At 37.6% G+C, this 24,000-nt stretch overlaps 1 protein-coding gene across 2 annotated transcripts in view; it reads left to right on the top strand.

Moving 5' to 3' along the window:
- The window catches only part of tmem117 (transmembrane protein 117), a 50,042-nt gene that overhangs the window by 13,605 nt on the left and 12,437 nt on the right, over positions 1-24,000 (top strand). For both annotated transcript variants that reach the window (XM_065277370.2, XM_065277369.2), the window contains exons 3-4: positions 3,892-4,024; positions 22,311-22,410. In XM_065277370.2, coding sequence (XP_065133442.1) covers positions 3,892-4,024; positions 22,311-22,410 — 233 coding nt within the window. The remainder of the gene's footprint in view (positions 1-3,891; positions 4,025-22,310; positions 22,411-24,000) is intronic.

Raw genomic sequence — 24,000 nt, 5'->3', positions numbered from 1 at the left:
GTGTTCGAACAGCAACTCAGCGTGCACTCACCCCCGCGAATTATGTTTAAAAAACGGGTCCACGGTGTAAAAAAAGCAAAGGTTAGGGATCCCTGCTCTAGTGGAATGGATTTGGACTAACAGCGCTTTGATAAGTGAACAGACAAATGCGCTAAATTAGAGAAAAAGTTGGGTGGGTCCATTATCATTGGTCTTAAAAAGTGGGTGGGTCCTGTCCCACCCACGTATAATGGTTCCGACGCCCATGTCGCCAAAGTTAAAATTTATCAACTCGGGCATCAGACACAAATTTGTGTGAAACGCAAAATTCACAAAGCACCATTCGCGCATACCGCACCAGACGCTCAATTCGCGCGAACGAGGCGTAATCGTGTCTACAGCAACGGGCTAAACGGCTCATTCGCACTGCGAGACGTCCAGTGTCTTCACATTGACTTAACATTGAAATCACTCGCACTTGACGCCTCTACCGCGGCTGGTGTGAACACAGCATGAGTCTGTATCGGATGAAGATACAGATTTTGATGAATAATCAAATGTTTGGAGAATGTTAATGGACGTTTCTGAGTGGTACGTTTGTGTTTTTCTTTTCAGTATGGACCTGCAAAACGTAACTTACCGCAATAGTAGAACTCCAGCCTAAACGTTAACATATAGCGCTAGCATATAGCATTAACTAGCATATAGCATTAATTAGCATATAGCGTTAACTAGCATATAGCATTTATTAGCATATAACATTTATTAGCATATAGCGCTAACAAGCATATAACATTAATTAGCATATAGTGCTTACTTGCATATAGCATTAACTAACATATAACATTAATTAGCATATAACGTTACCTAGCATATAGCATTAATAAGCATATAGGGCTAATTAGCATATAACATTAATTAGCATATAGGGCTAACTCAGCAGTCACAACTTTGTTTTAGCATTGTAATTAATGTGTAATTTAATTTTGGGGCCGTACATCTGAACTGTAAGGTCACAGTTGGTGTTATGTTGAGATTGGCCCGTTTTCCAGCGGTCTTTTGAGGTTTATATAAGGAGGAGGCAACAATCGTGTTTGAAGCTCACGATATGTCATTAACATGTACAGTGCTGTATTATTCATCTATTCCTAGATAAATACAGTTTTAAGTTCTACAGCACCTTTAAAATAAAATATTTGTTGTTTGAAGAGCCGTCTCTTCTCTATTTATTGGATATTATTGCTTCTGGTTTGTGCATTTTTATTCACAGATTTCCTACAAATTATGTTGTGTTTTTTTTAAACTTGTTTTCTGTTTTGTGACATCTCATCTGTAACAGAAAATATGTGTACAGGCTGAAATTTTTCTGATGTCTAGTTCAGGAAAACATAAACAGATGGTTCAGTGTATTGGTAATAAATGCATTCTCTGAGAAATGATATTTAAAGATTTGACTAAAAATATCACATGCATAACGCAGGAATCGCTCATCTAGGTGATTTTTCCGCATAGTTTTAGGAGTAATTGTTAATTACAGGATCCTGGCAAACCAATAATTATTCTCATAGTCCTTGTTAGGTGAACTCAGTTTGGCAGGGTTAGCAGGATGGACAGAAACATTGCGGTTTAATGAGCAGAACGCCTCTCTTCATTGCTGCAATATCCATAATACGCTATTGCTGATTCAGGCGTGCCGTGGCCTCGAGCGGGAATCTAATGAAGAGACGAACGACTCAGAAGCGGAATGCTGACAGGGAAATGTCTGTTTCTGGGGAGGAACGCTTCCAAAAGCCATAAAACAGCTGAGAAATGAACCATCAGCTGCTAAACAAACACGTTAGTGCAGAGAAAACAAACTACAGAGACTCTGATGCATCACAAACGCGTGTGTTGACGTGGCGCCAGACTGATTTCCAGACTGAAATATTTTCATTTAGCCGAATTACACTTTCCACGGCCCTTAAATCAGATTTTTCTGTCCGGCAAGACCTGATGCAACATTAAGAAAGGGTTATGAAGATAAATAATTCACTTTGAGAAGAGACTTCTTGATGATTCATAAATATCTGGGAAGTAACTGAATATTATTCTGCATCACTGGAACATCTAACAGTGACAAACAGACATCATGAGAAATTGAATTGTCTTTGATCTTTGGAGATGAATGAGTTTGTTGTGCTATGAAAACACAATGCAACTTTCAGAGTGAGGTTTGAAACGACTCGATCTTAAACCGGCGCTGTGCCGTGAGCAGGACACCTGAGTTAACTTCAGTATTTATCATGCACATTTTTATCTATCACGACAAACTATATATCATCGGAAAGGTCTAAGAATGTAGTTTTCATATTTCTAAACATTTTAGCAGTAAGAATAATAATGCAGTGACAGTAATTTATTAATTTGTGACAAGAGTAGCAAACCAACGACACCTAGTGGCTGTTGTTGGCAAAACCACTAAAAGTGTAACGCCTCAAATTTGTGAATTTTATGTATAAAATATATACTTTATTGCATTATTTTTATTTATTTCAATAAATGTAAACTGCAATAACAATGTTTTTCATATTTTCACCTCCAGACACTTCCATGAAAAACTTTAACGTGTCTTCTTTAAAACAAGACCAAGATTGTTTTCAATTGTTTCAATGGAAGAGCCACACTTTTCAAAAACACCAGCAGCTTTGTCTGCGCTTAGCGCCGAGAGTTGAAAAATATTCAACGTTGGGTGAAACGCTCAGCTCGTCAATGTCACTTCTCACTCGGCCGTCCAATCACAGTGGAGGAGGGGTGGGACAAATATCACAATATCAACCAACCGGCAAATCCTTTAAAAACTAAAACAAAGCAGAAGTATCATATCAACCAAAGTGCTCATCTGAAAAAAGCTGGCAAGCGCCTACATTCGGCATTTTTAGTTGTGTTAAAATGCTTTGGTTTGCTTTTAGACCAGAGTTAAATTAATTTAAAGGTGTACATCACCTTTTCACCACCCCAAACTTCAGTTAAGGGGTAAACACTATATAGATTGGTTATTATGAATCTAAGGATGTTATAGATGTAAAAGTTTACAATTATATTAAACATGTGATCTTACACAGCATGCACCAAATCAGGAGATCATCCAATCTTTTAAGGTGAACGATATCATGTAAAACTAAATTTAGTTAACCTTGAGTCGGTTTCAAAACCAGCCGAGTTCCATATGTGGGCATTAAAGTTGTAATACAAATCTCTCCACAAGATTCTTTTGTCATGCCAGCGTCAGACACAAGGCTTCATTTCGGTTGATATGGTGGTGGTATGATGATGCATTAAGGGAAAATCTTCACCTTAAGTCACATGGCACCAGATTACCTGAAAAGTTCTTGTGTTCAGAGGAGATGTTGAAGGACACGATTAGATATTCAGAGCAGATCCGCAGACATCTGAATCAATCTGGTGCTTGCAAAGAGCGAAAAAGACAAAGAGAGATGTTTTATACTGTCATTTGATCGCTGAGGTGAAGAAAATAATACATATATCCTCGCAGGTCATGAATTGAACTGCTGCAATAATCCTCCTCTCTTGAGGAAATCAAAGCGCGTTCAGAAAATCTTCTGTGAATCAATTACAGCGGCCTGCGTGAACCTGGTGGGTTCGTTGGGTTCAGAAAGCGACCCGTAATAAACGACAGTGAGTTTAATCAGCAGAAATGATGATGGGTTGTAGTGATTGTTACTGCATGCAAGTTTAATGACTGACTCTTGAGCGTCTGAATGAGTGAATGTGAGCGATACGACCTAATGATCACAAACACCTCATGACTTTACCGACCGTGTTCTTCTAGCCATCATATAGCAGCCACCCAGAACCTCGAGGAGGGGAGTTTTTCTTCAGGCTGTAAAATAAAGTTTCTCTCTTGTTTCTCAGGTCGTCTCCTGCGTCTAAAGATGTTTCGTGAAGACCACGGCTCGTGGATGACGATGTTCTTCAGCACGATTCTCTCGCTGTTCGTCTTCTCTCACATCTACAATCTCTTTCTGCTCATGAACGGACGGATGGGGTAAGATAACGCACACGTCTGTCACGAACAAATCAACATGTTTGAATGGTTTTGTTCTTCACTTGCTTAAGTTTTTCACATTGGGATTGAAATTGAATTAGGGCTAGTCAACTCCAATAATCTTTATCTGGCCCGCCGGTCATATTTGTCCAATTTAAAATCAGCAAGGTTACTTTAAAGCCAGCTTTCCACTGTACGTGACAAATGACGGCTGATAAACTGGCGTGGTGTGCCAACCATCTGCAGGTGCGTAATTTTCGGATCCAACTTGAGTTTTTTTGGATGCATAAAAAATAAACGTGCGACTACACCGCATGTGATATGTCATCCGGAAGTGATGTATTTCAGTGTGTTTCAATCAAAATAATGTGTGCAAGGTAAAAATTATGAATCCTTTTTTGTTCAACTTTATCAGTAACACTTGAATCCTTTGTAAACTATTAATAAATATTTATTCGTAGATTAAAGGCTGTTGCGCTGGAATGAGCTTCTCTCTCATGATGTCAAGGATTTATGATTAAACTGAAATTATTACGACTGCCACTAGGGGGCGAACTCTGACAGCCGTGTCTGAATGTAGTTTTCAATGGAAAGGCGGTTTAGTCAATATATCTTTAAAATATTAAAAAAGAAAACAAAGTTTAATTCACGTCATTAGGAGAAGACTACAGGCTATTGTATACGTTGTGGATACTTGAAATGTACTGAATACATGTGTTGATTATTTACACTTGCACTTTTGTGTGTGCAATGCCAATGTTCATAGTTAAACTATTATCATTTGGCTCTTGCAATGTTAAACAGCATTTTTCAGTTAATTAAAAGGCAAAAAGCTAGATACAAGATTTGTGCAACTTTTTGGAAAATGCATGTTTTTTAATATATGACCTATAACAAAAAGTAACAAAAACAACGTAGGTTATAACATATAGGGGTTGTTTTCCGCACAGGGATTAACAAGGACTAGGCCTTAGTTTAATTAGGAAATATAACTAGTTTTAACAAACATGCCTTACTAAAAACATTACTTGTGTGCATTTTGAGATTCCAGTGCAAGTTGATTTGGACAGCTCTTACATTTATTTCAGTCTAGGACTAGTCTAATCCCCGTCCGGGAAACTGCCCCATTACGGGTATAAATATATTAAAAGGTAAAAAGTTTGGCCTGCATCATATTTACAATTTTAAATTCGAGGATGAGTGGTTGAAGACCCCTTCCTAAAGACAAGTTTTATTGTTAAGGAAATATAGGGTTTATACCAAGTCCTTGTTTTATTAAAATATCATAACAATAATTTCTGTCTGTGAAGTCATTTTTTTATGTTTAAATGCTTTATTTAATTTGATATTCAGAGGTGCCTATAGCCTAAGTTGTATTTTATTCCCCTACTAGTCCAACATTGGTTCATTCACTGATTTTTGGGCAAGACTGTCTGTTTAAATGATGATTAAATGGATTATTCACTGACAGATTCATCATTTATTCTTGAATAAGACTATAATACCTTTACTTGATGTTTGTTATTGAGGGGATCAGGTGAGGATTGTGTGTTATTATCCATTTATTGTATTATTTATTCGGCATGTGTTTTTTCTCAAAACTTTAAAATTGTGAGTAAAACACAATTTCTTTCATCGTGTTTGTGTAAATGGAGCTGAACGGTGTGAAAATGAGGTGAGAGTATTTAAGTATGAAGCTCTGTCAGATGAATGCAGACGTTCATGAAAACTTAACTCTGAAATTTGGAGAAAATGAAAAGGGCTTCGAATGAGAACAGATCTGCTGCCGTGTTCCTCGTCCTCTTAAATGACTGATGTGATTGAATCGACGTTCTCTTTCATTTCCCTGATCTAAACCCATTTAAGCACTGATCCGGGGTCAGTGTCTACAGTCTGTTCTGCATTATGGCATCTGAGGATGAATGATTTCAGATCAGCACTTTGTGCGTACGGTCAGTCATCCGGCGTTTCGGCTCGATTTCACGTGACAAGATGGATGTCTCACTTACGCTTTGATTCGCCATCTAACGTCCGGTCCCGCGGGCAGCTTTCACTCGTTTCTCCGTGAGATGAAGTGTTCGTGTGAGCCGTCTGACCTCCATGCATCATCTGAAGGTTATTCGACCGCTAACACAGCAATCCTGTTGATCGTTTCTCACCATTAAACCTCTGCCAGAAGTATTGATTATTAGATCTAAGATCGGTTTGATCGCCTCCAACACAGTAAAGAGTGAAAAATCTTTAGTTTTAAATAATAAAATACACAAAGACGACGAGAGGAGATTGATAACACTGGATTACAAATTACAGACATCTTTGTTAAATAATAGATTTTTTTTTTAATTAGATGAACTTTTGCAGCGTAGTTTTAGACATTGAATGATATTTGGAGTGAAGTAACTCGCTGCTTCTGCCATGAATGTTTGATTTCTCTTTTCACTGCAATGCATTCTGGGATTGTCTTCATTTCTAAACACACTTGGCAGGCTGCATTATTTTACTACAACATTTTTTTTGAAGGTATTGCCTTAAAAGTTAATTTCTCATCTGTTTTTTTTACATTGTCATTATTTCAATTAATTATATATTTACTCAGTTCTGTAAGTTAGTTTATTTTGTACAACTATGATGTGAAATATACCGAGCCCCTAAGCTGACATTGGAGTAAAAAAATCAAAAATTTTGTTAAAATCATGTGCTCACATGAAGCCGTAGTTTCACGTGCACACGTGGTAGTTTCATGCAAAATTAAAATTTAATTTTTGCTCCCCTTGGGGGCTCCGTAGAAATATGATCTAAATATTTTTATAAAAATATTGGTAACAATTTACAATAAGGTTGTATTTCTTAAGATTAGTTAATGCATTAACTAACAATGAGCAATACTTCTACAGCATTTATTAATCTTGGTTCATGCTTGGTTCAACGTTGGTTGGAGGGACATGCAGACATTTATTAAATAAAAACATAAAACAAAGTAGATAACACAGAAATAACATAATCCAAGGCACAGAGAACCAACACAGTACATCAACAAAGACTGACCAAGGACAACTGAAACACTAGGCTATAAGTAATTCAGATCCCTTTACATTTTTCACTCTTTATTTCATTGCAGCCATTTCTCATTAATGTACACTCAGCACCCCATCTTGACAGATTGTAGAAATGTTTGCATATTTATTAAAGAAAAACTGAAAGCACATGGTCATAAGTATTGAGACTTAAGTAGAAGCACACTTTTGAGCTAGTACAGCCATGAGTCTTCTTGAGAATGATGCAACAAGTTTTTCCCACCTGGATTTGGGGATCCTCTGACATTTTTCCTTGCAGATCTCTTCCAGTTCCATCAGGTTGGATGGTGAATGTTGGTGGACCGCCATTTTCAGGTCTCTCCAGAGATGCTCAATTGGGTTTAGGCCAAGACTCTGGCTGGGTCAGTCAAGAATGGTCACGGAGTTGTTCCTTTGTTATTTTAGCTGTGTGTTTAGGGTCATTGTCTTGTTGAAAGGTGAACCTTCGGCCCAGTCTGAGGTCCAGAGCGCTCTGGAAGAGGTTTTTTTCCAGGATATATCTGTACTTGGCCGCATTCATATTTCCTTCAATTGCAATTAGTCGTCCTGTCCCTGCAGCTGAAAAACACCCCCATAGCATGAGCTGCCACCCATCATGTTTGGATTGTATTGGGCAGGTGATGACGCAGTGCCTGGTTTTCTCCTCACATACCGCTTGGACTCAATGCCAAAAGTTCAATCTTGGTCTCATCAGACCAGAGGATCTTATTTCTTATAGTCTGGGAGTCCTTCGTGTGTTTTTTGGGAAACTCGTTCATATGTCTTGTACTTGCGAATGGTTGAGGGCTGTAATGATTGTTGACTTTCTGAAACTTTCTCCCATCTCCCTATACTGCATCTCTGGAGCTCAGCCACTGTGATCTTTGGGTTCTTCTTTTCCTCTCTCACTAAGGCTCTTCTTCCACGATTGCTCAGTTTGGCTGGACGGCCAGGTCTAGGAGAGGTCTGGTAGTCCAAAACTTCTTCCATTTAAGGATTATGGAGGCCACTGTGCTCTCTTTAAGTGCTGCAGAAATTCTTGGCCAGATCCGTGCGTTGCCACAATTCTGTCTCTGAGCTCCTTCGACCTCTTGATTCTCATTTGCTTTGACATGCACTGTGAGCTGTAAGGTCTTATATAGACAGGTGTGTCTCTTTTCTAATCAAGTCCAATCAGTTTCATTAAACACTCCAATGAAGGAGGATCAGAAGATATGGACAGCATGTGAGTTAAATATGAGCAAAGGGTCTGAATACTTATGACCATGTGATATTTCAGTTTTTTTTAATACATTTGCAAAAAGTTTTTTTCTGTTAAGATGGGTTGCTGAGTTTACATTATTGAGAAATAAAATAAACTTTTTAGATTTTAGCAAATGGCTGCAATGAAATAAAGAGTGAAAAATTTAAAGGGGACTAAATAGATGGTATGCAACAACGTCACTTTTCCACGTAACCACGCCAGAGTTCGCCCTGTTGAGTGGCAAAACATTCAACAAAATGGCTGTTTTTTATAGCGGCTGCTGCAAAAAACGCCAGTAAAACTGACTATTATCAGCTTAAATTGAACTTGGTTGGCTTTAACATTGACCCTAACAACTGGCCAAACAACCACTGTGGAGAATGACATATGGTTAGATGCTTTTCTTGATATATATGTTTGTCTTGCCTAACACTATTAAACCATCCCACCCTTGTAGAACTCATGGCTCATCATAATGGATGTTTTTAATGAAGACTCACTGACAAAACTTTGCACAGAATAAGAGTATTCATTGGTGTACTTTTTTATAGGATTTTTATCTCCAAATTTTACATACCTGACATATGGCTACTGATTTACTTCTCCTTTGAGTGTTTTGCCATCTGGAAAATGTCTGCTCCAAATTTAGTTGAATCTGTTAGCACAGTTGATCACAACTACTTTTCGCATTTTAGACGCGTTATGCTTATACTGTCACTCAGACTTTTTGCCACTCAGTGGGCGTAACCGCTGTCACTTTCGCCGAAGGTGACGTCACATGCATACCCTCTATACTTTCCGTACTCGCTGTACCCCTGGTTGAACAGGATAACAAGACACACCTGGGGAGACAAAATATTATATGATATAAAATACCATTATATGTACTTAATTTGAGTATGATATAAACTCTGACGTAAAGAATAAGCACGTTAAGTTGGAGAGAAAGTGCTGTCAATATTCAAGGTCAGTCGACAGAATTGCCAACTCTAAATATCAGTCAAAATCTGACGGAGACAGACGGTGTATTAAGTGATGCCTCGGGGTCTTGTAGCACATTTGTTCTCATCTCAGACGTATCCGTTCAAGCAAAGACCCGAAGCTTCTGTCTAAAACAGAACCGGTGACATTCAGGCCAGATTAAGGTTGAGTTATTTCTCAAATACCCCGAATCCTTCAAATACACCTTTCCCTCTCACTATCTGATTGGCTGAAAACAGGAATTGCATCATTACATTATATTATTGCAACAATCAAAATAACATCCAGTTTACAGCTACTGTATCTGCAAACACTTGCTCTTTGGAAAAAAAATGATGCTTTTGCTGAAATTGAAGAGGGTTGTTTTACAGATGGAGGTCCAATAGATTTAAACATCTGTGTGGTGCATATTTAAACGTTTGCAAATACATAAGTGATGGATGTTATTACAGTAAGCTAGTCAGGCTTCGCTGTGGTGGTAGATGAAGACGGTTCAGGTTTATTCTTCTATGAATGAAACATGCATTGCATTGCGTTATGAATTATATTCTCACATATCAGAATCCGATGGTGCATGAAATTAGGCTAAAAGCATCTGTGTTCACATACTGATGTAGAAGATCATCTCTCAGGCCTGAAGAAGCACAGTCTAATGCAGTGGTTCTCAAATTGGGGGCCCCTAAGATGGTCCCAGGGCATTTTATAAAATAAATACAATTATGTAGTGAGAGTAAGCAATTGATTTATGATAGGAGTGTGCCTTAAACATTGATAATCCTGCTAAATGTCCCTGTCCCGCCACCGGGACACCTACCTTTACTTCAGTGTTTGCATGTGGACTTTTATCTGATCATGAAAAACAATACATCGTTGCATATTAATTTGATATATTCATAACACTATATCCTATTATAAATCTCCAAAAATGTTGACAAACTATAAGCTCTAAGGATGTAGTTCTCATATTTCAAAAGGTTTTAGCAGTAATAATAATGCAGTGACAGTAATTTATTAATTTGTCACAAGAGTATGCAGAAAACCAATGACACCTAGTGGATGTTATTGGTAAAACCACTAAAAGTAACACAAACTTCCTTTTTTTGTGATTTTAACTTACTATTTGGATTATAACTATAGACAAATTTTAAGTTTTGTAATGTTTTGTCATAAATTTTCTTGGGGGCCACGAACGGATGCACCATAGACAAGGGAGGCTGCACACCAAAAAGTTTGAGATCCACTGATATAATGGACTTTCATTTAAAAAAAAATTAATTTTACAAATAGAAAATCTGAGAAGTCATCTCATTTGCAGCAACTTTATTGGAATTATTGCAACAAAATTTCAGGATTTTTGGCTTCATAATTTACAATTATAATTTTTGTTCATAATTCACAAGAATATATAAGTGACGGTAAGTGACCGGAGAAGATGAGGAGAAATGTAATAAGGAATACACTTTAGTCATGTATGATGTGTATTTCATTTCTGTTGGGATGCTGTTGATGTAGACAGCAAAGCAGTTGACTAATCCGCTGAAATAACAATTATTTCTACATTTTAATATTCAAAAACGCTCGCTTGGTAAAGCATTTTGTTAGCAACACAGAGGTGATGGGTTTGATTCCCAGGGATCACAGATAATGATTAAAATGTATCGCTTGAATTGACTGTAAGTCACTGGGTGAAAGCGTCTGGCAGATACATAAATGTAAATACATTTATAAAACCTTCTGTAAATCTTATAAATAATCTATTCATGTATTAGGTGTTCAGTTGTCATCAGTGTCAGTCTCTTTAATTGCTCTTTAATTATTCATGATAATGTTAATTGTGTAATCATGAAGCAGAGATGGGTTCCTCACACAGATGGGTGGCGCTGTTGTACAGTCAGATAAAGACACCAGAAGGGTCTCCTCAGTTGCCCCCATGAGGGGTCTCTCTCTCGCTCGCTCACTCAGTGTTTGTGTGATGTTTCAGCTCCGTCATGTGAAATTATTGTTTACACCTGTGAGAAGACTTGACCTGTCTGCTCTCATTCAGTGTGCGTGCGTGTGTGTGTGTGTGTGTGTGTTAGATTTGTAAGTACTATTATTATGTTCTTATAGGCTACTGATCGGCTCAGTGTCAATCTCTGCTTTACTCTCTGAACAAACGCTGACACTGAACATGAAGGAAAGTCTATATTAGAAACAAACACACCCTCTGTTATTTATTACATCAAATTATATTTTGCAGTTTACAGTACATTTAATAAACATGGACCATAGTCAGTTTCATAGCTCCTACAGTCAATATTAAAATAGTCTGTCATGTATTTTTGTAAAGATTTTGTAAGTGCCGCTGTATGTTGTATTGTATATTGTATCTGTTGTGTAATGTCTGTTGTATTGTGTGTGTGTGTGTGTATGTGTGTGTGTGTGTGTATACTGTAAAACGCACACAGGAAACCTTTATTGTTTATGATTTGTTCTGTTTGTGACTTTCTTTTACAAAGAAAATAGTCTGTTTTTATTGTCATGTAATTCTTTCTTCTGTTATTTGTTTAGGGTAAAATTTGACCTGGATATGTTCTTGAGAGTTGTACGAGTTGTGTATATCTGCTGTCTTTATTTTGTGTCTCCCGGTGTCTCTCTCTCTCTCTCTCTCTCTTTGTCTCTGTGTCTCGGCATCTGTTGCCTCTCATTTGCCTCATTGATATTCTTTTATTCTGTGTAACCCCTGACTGTGGGGACTCATTCACTCAACACACACACACACACACACACACACACACACACACACACACACCATACATCACATCACACACACACACACACACACACACACACACACACACACACACACACACACACCATACATCACATCACACAGAGAGACTCTTAACAAGCAGTTTCAACCCCCACTACACAAACACACACACACACACAGATCTCTTTATATATCTCCTTACTGCTGATCTTCATGTGTTTACGATCAAAACAAACCGTGCATGCTCATATTAGCCACATCTGCATGTTATAACGAGAAACTGCAGCGATGGATATCTGTGCAAAACATATCAGTGATGTCATTAAAGCCTTTATGACATCACAAAACCTTTGCATGATCTGGGTGGAGCCGTGAGGGAGTAAATTGCACATTGTTTATAGAGAGAGGGGGCGGAGTCAACTTTCACCCCCTTTAACTCATCATCGCTGGAGGCGTCCATTATGGGTACACATCCTGTGCTAATTAAGCAGTGTTATTCAATTAAAAGTGCAGCGCGCGCAGATCACATTACTCACGGCAAATTAAGAGCCGCCAACCGTCTGCGATGAGAGAGAGATGCTCTGCTTATAGTGTGGTTCCTACATAGACAGCATCTCAAACTAGAGGTTTTCTCGGGTCCAAAGAAATGTACCCGACCCAAAATGAACAAAATCACTTTTTACCCGAACCCAACATTCATAAATGATTTCTTTTTACAACCTGAGACAAACCAAAGAAAAATAGGAGAAAATTAGATCGACCCAACAGCTAGGGCTTTCACGATTATAAAATTTGGCTGACGGTTAATTGCCTAATAAATTATGACGATTAATTGTCTTTTATTGCTTTTACGTTCAAGTCTCATAGATTTTTTGTTTCAATGTTGTGATTATTTAAATTAAATCTTTTGCAAGGTTTACCTGGCAGTAAATATTAATACACATAACACATATTTCAAGGTAATTATTTAATGATTATATCTTTCAAAAACTAAAAATTCTTCATAAGAAAGTGTCTGAAAAATAACTGAAAATAAAAATGCAATAAAAATAAACTGACTTGTCCAGAAAAGGCCTTAAAGGTGCAGTGTGTAACTTTTAGAAGGATCCCGTGACAGAAATGCAATATAATACTAGGGATGCACCGAATATTCGGCCACCGAAACTTTTATCACCGAAACAATACGGCTGAAATGTTGTGATGACGCAAACAGAAACCGCGACCTGCACGTGCTTGTCTGAAGCAACATGTATGCGGCATGGATGTATTTAACCGCAAAAAGGCGCTAAAGTACACACAGAGGCACATGCGGTTGTGTCCGGTCCAGACGTGATCATCATAGTGAGTATGCCCTTCAAAGATCAGAACTCTTGATGTGTAAACTTTAGAGAGAGTCGCGCAAATGTGTCTCATACTGTATAGTCCATTAACATACATGTGCCGAATAAAGCAATGAAAAACAACGTAACGTTTTTATGCTGCGCTGTTTGGGATTCGCCTTCGTTCTCTGTGTGCACGCGCGTTTAAGTGCCCTCAATAGTGCACACACGAGTGAGACGCAAACAAGAGAACGTAAAATCCTTCTGTTATTGACAGGGCACATATAAACAAAATTATCTCCAAAGTATTATTTTTCTAATAAAAACATTTGTTTATGTCTTAAGTGTATGTATAGATTACAGTCATAAACCAGTCTCTGCTTATTTAAAGAGACAGTAACCTCAATTAACCTACTGAAGTCTAACAAAGAGACCAATAGCTCTAAAAATAATAATATATTTAATTTGTACAATAAAGACAGTGTTATGACTCATTTAATTCGATTTCTGTACCTAATGTTAATGTTAGCCCTTATTAATGTGCAGCTTTGTTCTTTTTTCTAAATGTTTGTAATTTCTTTATTTGTTATTAGATTTTCCCCACCCCCTTTTTGCTGATCTGAAAAATAATCCGATCTGTGCCTCAAAAACTGTAATGTGATCTGAACCGTGAGTTTTGTGATCTGTCACACACCCCTAGTAAAGTTAGTACACAGTGATAGCCATGAATGCATTTGTACTAATAATTGGCATAATAATTTATTTCGGGGTTTCGGTTTTTCGGCCTTGTTTTCCTCATTTTCGGTTTTCGGCCAAGAATTTTCATTTCCGTGCATCCCTATATAATACACATAACTATCAGCTGTGTATAAAGACCTTACATAATGAACTGTCTGTGTTTATTACCTTAGAATGAGCCATTTTTATCTACATACACTGTGGGTCCGCTTACATGGAAGTCGCCATTTTGTGCCACCATGTTTCTACAGCAGCCCTAAACGGACAAACTGCTGTACAGAGTGCGTTTTATCACTACTGTACAACAACATGTTTGTCCTTTGGTGGCTACTGTAGCTTCTCTATGCGTTTTGGTGAATGGTGGACTGAGCCCAGGGGCGTCGCACCCGTGGGGGATGTGGGTGTTTTAACACCCACACTTTTCCCGGTGAGAGGGTTCAACACCCACACTTTTTATGCAGTTTTGCAAGAACGCCTTATTAAAGTCGCTCCTCCGTTTCTCTGGCCGCTCTCTGTCTGCTGCGCTGCGCTGCATTCTCTCCCCCTCCCCTCTCAAACATGACGCCGGCTTTGAGTGTTACCGGCTGATGATTGGCTGTTCTGCCTTAAGTCCCGCCTCTCTTGGTGGGTTAGATTGATCGGTCAGCTCGCGCTGAGGAGGCGGGAACTTTGTTTATTTACATCTCCCTTTTTCAGGTAGGCTACTTTGAATGAGTGTTTAAAAAACTTTATTAAACACTTTAATCAACTCTATGCTTTTGAGGTTTTTGAATAAGCTTGATATGTGTTTGGGACTAATGCTAATTGGGTTATTGTTCAGCAGCTGGCTAAATTCGGTCATGTAGACAATGTGGCATGCAATGTATAACCTGTGATGAAGAAGGCAGGGAATTGACGAGGATGAGGGACAAATTGCAATCGATTTGATATTTTGAGCATTGTTTGTTGATTAGCTGAATACTTTGTTAATACTACCTGTTGTGTATGATTGTACTTGTTGAGGAGAAAAAAATGAGAAATTATGACATAGTTCTTCAACAGGTAACTTATGCAAACAATGAAAGAAAAGTGTAGCCTATATTATTTAAATGTAAAAACGGTAAATTGTTACATAATTTAGACCACCAGAGAAAAAGCTTTTCAGGGCACAAGTAGCAAAATTTTGCAGTCACAGTCCTGTCAGACCCATGTCACTATCGAGCTTACCATTATCTTTTTGTCACGCAGTATCAATAAGATACAGAAAAGAAAGAGGCAGGAGAAGATGGACACCTTTTTCAAGAGAAATCCTGTAAGTGAAGTTGAAAGCTGGACGTTGATAAATGTTGACATTAAACAACAGTAGCCTATTACCATTATATATTTTTGCATTAATTTAATATATTACTTTTCAAGTTTCAATAAGGTTTGCTAGTACCACAGCCTTATTCCTTTATCACCTTGTTTAGGAGATGAGGTTGCTGGAGGCATCAGTTTAAAGAGAGAGAGACACAGAAAGTTTCACAGGTGAGCAATGAAAAATGAATGTTACAGTTTGTGAAAGAGGTCTATGAAGGAAGAGAGGGTGTGTTTGTATCATGTGTGGTGCTTAATTCCATCCCAGGTGCACATACGCGTGTTTCTGGTGCGTTTATATCAAATTTAAAATGATATACATCCATCCCCCACACTTTTAAAAAGCTTGCTACGCCCCTGACTGAGCCGTTGGTTGCAATTCACAATCTCACTGCTAGATGCCGCTAAAATCTACACACTGCACCTTTAAATAGTAGCCAATCCTACTAAGGTCATATTAGTACTGGACCATATGTCTGTAGTGGCTGCAAAAAAAAAATTCCTTACAGCTCCTTAAAAATAGCATCGCGATGAGACGATTATTTAATCATTGTGACAGCCCTACCAACGGCAATTTTTTTTAACCCAAATGTAAACGGCACTGACGTGTGTGCAGTCTCCAGCTCTGCACACACCACTCAGACATCAACACCAAGGTATACTCCAAAATGTGCATTCGGAATTGATTGACAGGTCTGGCTCTACAAAATGTACCTACAGCCACACCATGTTGCAAGCTCTCTTGGTGGGGTTGCAAAGGATTCATGCGGGTCCATTCGGCTTATATTATACCCGTGGCCGTGGCACACTTTTAGACCAGAATCCATTCAGGTCGAACCTCTGGTTTTCAGATCTAAATCTAAACTCTTAAACCAAAGCTAAAAGCCTGTAGGAAACATTCAAACAACAAACCTTATTTACCGATACAGATACTCGAATAATCATATAGAATGAGTTCTGATTTTTCCGCCCCCCTTTTAAACAATCAGCTGATGTCTGATAGTAGGAAAGCATGCTTTTATCTGCCAATACCAATTATAGACCGATATATCAGTGCATTCAGTTTGTGGTCATACAGTAAAAGTAGGCCTATAGAGTTGTGCATAACAGCCAAATCATCGTTTCAGAGACATATTTACTATAAATCTAGGAAATGCATTTGAGAAGAAACATCTGAAGTATGAGATTTAATCTCTCTGCGGTTTTGTGTCTGGCCGTGGATTGAAAATATCAGGTTGTATAATTAACTTCACAGCTGAATAGATGGGCGGTACATGCAATGGATTTCCTCAGCCGTGAGTGAAAATATTATATTTGTGTATCTGTATTTCAATCTGGCACTTGCAGACAGACCGCCATGGGTCTGCTGTAATTGAAAATAACAGAGACAGCAGAAACATCCCGAGATAAATGCTGCATTGGTACGAGGGGTCGGGAAGGCGATGTTTGTGAGACCGCCGTGTTGACACCTCACCACATAATCAATATCTGTGGAATAGAGCGATAGTGGAAGCGTATATATCTCATTTTGAGCCGAGATTGGACGGGCAAATCAGGTCAGATATGTGTGAAGGTCATGGGCTGCACTGAAAGATCTACAATCGCTGTCACCTTTAACCTTAGCAAAATTAACAACGCGTCTGACAAATGGACAGAGCCGTTCGATTTGTGAAAGAACATTACATTTAATAGAAATCAATAGCGTGTTTCGCTCAAAACTTAATAAATCATTCATGTACTCGCATGGTAATTGTCACGATAAATCAAAATCAGCATTAGGTCCTGGCTTTTCATAAACAATTATTACACTATGTAAATCTAAATTATATTAATGCCTCAAAATGACAAGTTCACTGCTTTTGAAAGTGGAAAAGTTTATTTGATTTTGGAAATGAAAATCCTTTTATGATTATGTCTTTGAGCCACTTTAAAAAATGTTTAAAAAAGAAGTTAAACTTTTAAAGTTATAGATGTGTAAAGAAATGATGAAAGAATGTTGTTTTTTGGGCAAACTAACCATTTAAACTAGGCCATGTTTTAAGAAAAGCACTAAATCTGGGGAGATGCTGGTTTTTGACTATCTAGGCCAGTGGGCGTGTCCTTCATCGAGGGGGCGTGGCTAGTGTTCTCTCACAGGTCAGCGCATCAGGAGATGAGCTGCTTCTGTTGTTACCGTGACAACAGCAAACTCCTCCTGGGATTAACTGATGCACATATAGGTCGAATTGTACATCAGGACTGACACGTATATGCGATCACCAACTTGATCCTAAGTGCTGTTTTACAAGCTATCGCTATCATAAATCAAACTTATTTCTGCGCTAGTAAGCTGTCTAATGCTTTTTATAAAACTAGCATATGTGCCTTTTGTCCAAGATGAGATTCCCTGGGGAAAAGCAACACAAATCTGCATAATTTAGATAAGATATGAGAGAGATCATTTGCTTTGTGGTTTTCATAATAATAAGCTTCTGCCGTCGCACAAACAGTCAACATTAGCTGGATGTGTGCAAATATTACAGCACTTTTTTTAGAATTAGTATTTAGTTTATTAAGCATAAAATTCACATTAATGTTGACTCAAGCAGAAATCCACGTTTTCCTTTGGGAATCGATTGTAAAAAATCGTATGCAAACCTGCGTGAGATTCCTGAAAGCTATCGGTTATAATTATCCAGGAGAAAGAAAATGACATTTCAGAGGGAGGACGAGTTAATACATTTCAAAGAAAGATGATAAAAAGTAATACTGTTTTGGAATATGAGCGGAGGAATGAATGACAATTTTCATTTTTGTATAAACAGTCCCTTTGAGCATCGTAATAAGGAAATGTGCTAACGGGAACGGCCACTATTTGTAATGTCCAAAGCGGCGCCTGATTAAAATTCAGTCCAGCCTCAAGAGTTTCACAAGCATCTCTGAGATGGCCAGCAGCCGTTTTGACAGCGGATGTGAGAGCTCCTGAAAATAGACCAAAGGCAAATTGAAATTTTTAGCAGCCGCAGGAGTTGAATTTGTCAAAATCATGACTGGGTTTTTTGTTGGACTCATTAGTAAGTCACTGTGGATCAACATTCATATGAATTCACTTGAGCGACACATCAGCAGTCAGGTCACAGACGTCTCCATGCACCTCTTATGTTTTTATTCTGTGACTTCTCACGCATCTACTCGTGTAGCACATATGACCTCTTTTTTTTAATAACGGGTCTCATTTTTTATAAACTGGGCTGCTGGATGACTATAATTAACAGAACGGACATGAGGGAATACTTCAGTTAAACCACATATGCACAAGCAAGCTGTTCAAATACTATAAAAATTATTTATCTGAATGTTCTTGCAGCTGAGACATTTTTAACTTTCACCCTTTATGTGGGGGGGGGGGGTGAATGTGATCTTTGGTCTAGAAGCTAAATCTTTTATCTTTTTAAAGAAGAAACGTTAAAAAAAGTTAAAAGTTTTTCACTGAAGTGTTTGGAATATTACATTAAAAAATTGTTATAGCAGTTTACATTTATTTTTATATTATACTCGTCAATTAAGAGAAAACATTTGCATAAAAACCGTGTTCCTGATGAGTTTTTATGTTAATCTGTATACCACCATTATCCACTAGATGGCTTAAAAATTATGATTTACCAATTTATGAAAAAAACTGAAGCCAAAACATTATTTATTCATTTTAAACTCTGTGTATGTTTTGATAATCGTTCTGAATCTGATCTCTGACCAAATTCCTTCACAAAAATGCAATTATTTTCGCTTTTTGCTAAATCAGTTTGTATTTTTTAAGAAAAATACCCATATTTAAGAGTGTATAAGCAGAGAAACAAATATAGATAAGGTTTTTTTCTTATTTTGTTTGTTTATTGTTTGTTTAAAAGCAGAGTGTCTGTTCTTTCATATGATATATTTGTATGTTTATATATATTTTAGAAGACAATTTTACTGAGGCATTTTGCGAAACAATTGGCGGGGAATGGTTTTAAAAAACAAACAAATTTTGCATTTTGTTTACACCCAAAATGCTAAAAAAATAAAGCCATAAGTCTCAACTAGTTCTGAACCACATGTCAGGTTAAAATAGAAAAAAATAGGTTTTTGTCACACTATTAGTGGTTTTACCAACAAAGGCCACTAGGTGTCATTGGTTTGTTGCATACTCTTGTCATGAATTAATAAATTACTGTCACTGCATCATTATTACTGCTAAAAGGTTTTAAAATATGAAAACTACATTCTTGGAGCTTTCCAATGATATATGTCAAGATTTTTGAAGATTCATTTAAATCAAGTAATGCATGATGTAAGGGGAGATAAATTGTACATTGATAAGGTAAATAGGTGAACAATCTGTTTTGCTCTATCAACATTTTGTCAATATTTTTAACAATGACAAATAAATTGAACTGAACTTATATTAGAATTATGAATATATAAAAATGTATATGTATTCCTATGGGGTCAGTGACATTTCACAAAATGACCAATGGCAGGTGGTGACTGCTCTTCCGAGGGGCGCAAAGTCAAAATAAGTATTCGGAGTTTCGTGTGTTGCTCGTCTTTTCAAAATATGTGTTTGTTGCATCATGTAAACCATGTGCATCATGTGTTTGTCAAAATAAGTGCCTGCTGCACACGCGTCAAAACAGTTTATGATAAAAGAGACGCTCACGTTCACAAAATACACACAAGTCACTCGCTTAAAAGTAAACTTTGATTACGCAAGAGATTATGTGAGTATCTGGCAAACACGAGTGTCTCTCTTATCATAAACCCTTTAGACGCGTCTGCAGCAGGCACTTAATTTGACAAGACACGTGATGCAAATCGGTTCCCTCGACGTGCCAAACACATATTTTGAAAAAAGGAACCACACACATGACGGGCTACGTACAAGTTTGTGACGAACTTTGCATCCTGTGCCCTCGAAAAAAGAAGTCACCGGCCGCCACTGAAAATGAGTCACTATACAATTTCTATCGTCATATTGCCTTGCCTTGCAACAATATAAAGTTTGTCAAGATTATTTCAGGTTTGTAGGATATTTAAAAATAAATATGTAACAACACTTTCAGCCCACTTATTGCCCTGTGACATTTAAGAAAAAAAACAATCGAAATTTAAAACTATGTCAATATTTTTGTAAAATGGTGATGAAGTTAGAGCTTTCCAAAGAAATCTTTATAGTTTGTTAAGATTAGTGTAGGTTTAGACTAAGAAATTATTGTTTTAAATATGTAATGCCAAACATCCCACCTGTGGGACACAGACAGTTAAAACTAGTGCTCTCTCATGAGCGGCACACCTGAGTTTGCTTCAATATTTTGTGTGTAAAATGTTATCTATCCTGACAAAATATACAGATGGAAAGGTCTCAGAATTATGAAGGTTGTTTTCATATTTAAAAACCTTTTTATCAGTAATAATAATGCAGTGACAGTCATTTATTCATTTGTGACAAGAGTATGCAGAAAACCAATGACACCTAGTGGTCGTTGTTGGTAAAACCACTAAAAGTCTGACAATATATACTTTATTGCATTATTTTTATTTATTACAATAAATGTAAACTGCTATAACAATGTTTTATTTAATATTTTCACCTCCAGGCACTTCTGTAAAAACTTTAATGTGTTTTCCTGAAAGCAAGACCAAGATTAGGCTTTTAGACCAATAAAATGCAAGAGTTATATTATTTTGAAGGTGTGCATCACCCCCCCTCAAAAAGGGCTGCGCCAGTTAATGGGTTAAAGCATCTCAGGAATGAGATATTGTGTAATGTATGCTGGTCTTGCAGGAGGATGCTGATATATGAGTTACATCCCTATCCTTCGGTCACAAAGCGAATACTGCATTAAATTGACATCCATAGTGAATAAATCAACAAGCCAGACCTTATTAAGAGAGAGAGAGGGGGTTGTGTTTTGCCACATTGCTTTATTTTTCAGCATGAGATGCTTATAGAGGTCTCAAGTCTAAACTAGTGCGAGTGAGTTAAACCGGTCAGAGGCATCGGTCTGCATCACCGGGTATTATCGATTATCACGCCCTTGCTAAACGACTCCCTGCGGGATCACTCGACCACTGGCCGTCTTCCAGAACCGCAGGGTGTTTGAGACTTAATGTGTTAATAAATCTTGGTTCTGACCAAAGTGGCTTTATCGGTGTGTGCGTGAGGGTGATAAGTCTTGATTTGGATGGGTGTTGTATTTCCGGGTGGAATACAGATTTTGTCTGGCTCATTATAAAGCTGTAATGCAGCACACAGTGAAGTTAATGTATGTCATGAGAAGTGTCGGATGGGGGATAGGCGTTGATTTGCAAAAGATTTGACACATTTGAGTCGACCGGCTTGTGAGTCTGTGGTGATGTTAACTAACTAAACACACTAATAAGAGTGAAAGCTCATTAAATCTGTGTGCTCACTTAAAGGATCATGCGCTTATCCGTAAGACATTCTGAGCCAAAACAAGACTTTTAGTATTTGTTTGCAATAAAATTGGCTTTGTTCTGTGCTCTTTAATCCATATAGTGACAAACATAAGCAGATTAACTGCTTTTTACCTGTTCAAGGTCTGCAAACACGTCGGCGGGCATAAAAGCTGCACTAAGACGACATACGAATGCTTGTGTTGTGTATGTGTTTGTGATTTTTTTTTTTTTATGTATTATACAGAGATGTGAAGTGTTTGTCTTCATTGTGAAGTTATTCTGTACTATAACCACTGAAACATTTTCAGTCTGAATCTTTTTTTGACTTTTCATGATCACTGATGAGTTCATCAGCCATCAGATTGACCCATCATTCACTCTCTCTATCTGTCGATCTCTCTCTTTGTCTGTCTATCTCTCTTTCCAGTGCCCATATGGTGACAGAATACATGGGGATCAGGAATGAGAGTTTTATGAAGATTGCTGCTGTGGGAACTTGGATGGGTGATTTTGTGACGGCGTGGATGGTAAGACATAAAACACATTTTACTTTTGTAATCTGTTGTAATCTAATCTGAGTTACATTTGCAAATGGAAAGAATTAGTCAATGTAAAATCCGTGTTAATTTGAGCACTAATCTGAATATTAAAGGGGGCATATCATAAAAATCTGACTTCATGTTTAAGTGCTTCTGTCAATCTAGAAAATATGAAAAAGATCAACCCAGTAACTTTAAAGGCACACAAGGCAAGTCTGAGTATTACCTCTCTACTAGCTCCCCCTAGTGTCTGGGAGTAAATGCGTTCTATATCTAAGACTATACGAGACTGAAGGACACCGGGTCGGATACAGCGAACTTGCAAGTGGGGGGTATTCTTCCTACAGACGGTAGGGGCGGGCGAGAGAGTCTTCATTCGTCATGTAATGAGTCATTTAACCATATACCGACTTACGAAGATGATTTATTAACATAAAAATGCTGCCTTGTGTCCCTTTAAGTTTTGGTAAACTATTCTCTGCAAGCATTTGAAAAAATAGCTCATTGGACTTTGGCTCCCCTTGTGATGTCAGAGAGGGATCTTATTATAACAATACAGCCACTTAATCTGCACGAAAGAGAGAGAGAAATAATTAACAGCACACATGAGTTTCAATTTTTATAAACCGCCATTATGGTGATCAGTGTTTGCATTATCATCTGCTCATTTGCATTTTAAAGGACACACCCAAACCAGTGCATTTTTGCTCACACCTGCAAAGTGTCATTTTTATCATGTTATAATAAATTATCGATGGGGTATTTTGAGCTAAAACTTCACATACTGTACGTACTCTAGGGACACCAAAGATTTATTTGACATTTGAGTTTTTAACTCTTTCCTCGCCATTAAGAGAAACCATTTGCATAAAAAATGTGCTCTTGATAAGGTTTTATGTTAATATGTAATACCGCAATTATCCACTAGATGACGCACTTACCCAATTTATAAAAAAACTGAAGCAAAAACGTTATTACTAATTTTAAACTCTGTGTATGTTTTAATAATCATTCTGAATCAATCTCTAACAAAATTCCTTCACAAAAATGCAATTATTTCAGCTTTTTGCATTTTTTTTTTTAAAGAACAATACCTAGCCTGACGTTGTCATACTCAATTCTAGTCAGAATTTGAGTCTGATACCGCTCCATTGAGCTATAATTATGAGGTGTGTCTCAACCGAAAAATGCCTCTGCACTCAATTGGATAGACCTACGACCAATCAGAGCAACGGAGTGTATGTTGAAATTACGTCTTTGCAGCCTGACCGAACTGCTAGTTATTTCGCTACGACACTAACATTGTGATTATACTAAGTCTGAGTTAGCGAATGTACATCAACACCTACTATGTTTACAACATTTCGTTTATATCACAACATGAAGTATTTACTAAGTCATACAGTAAGACTATCTCTTACCATTTGTACGTTAGGTGAACTTCATCCACGACGATACCCTACGTTGGCTTGAAAATATTGGAGCCTAGCATGTCCCTCCACTTATTAGACAACCACGATTCCGGGCTTCCGAAAAGAAGCTGGCAACGACCGCTAATTATATCCATCTCGTCGTGCA

The sequence above is a fragment of the Paramisgurnus dabryanus genome, chromosome 23 (assembly GCF_030506205.2).
Source record: "Paramisgurnus dabryanus chromosome 23, PD_genome_1.1, whole genome shotgun sequence".
Classification (NCBI taxonomy): domain Eukaryota; kingdom Metazoa; phylum Chordata; class Actinopteri; order Cypriniformes; family Cobitidae; genus Paramisgurnus; species Paramisgurnus dabryanus.
Note: the sequence above shows the minus strand (reverse complement) of the source record. Positions and strands in the feature narration are given on the sequence as shown.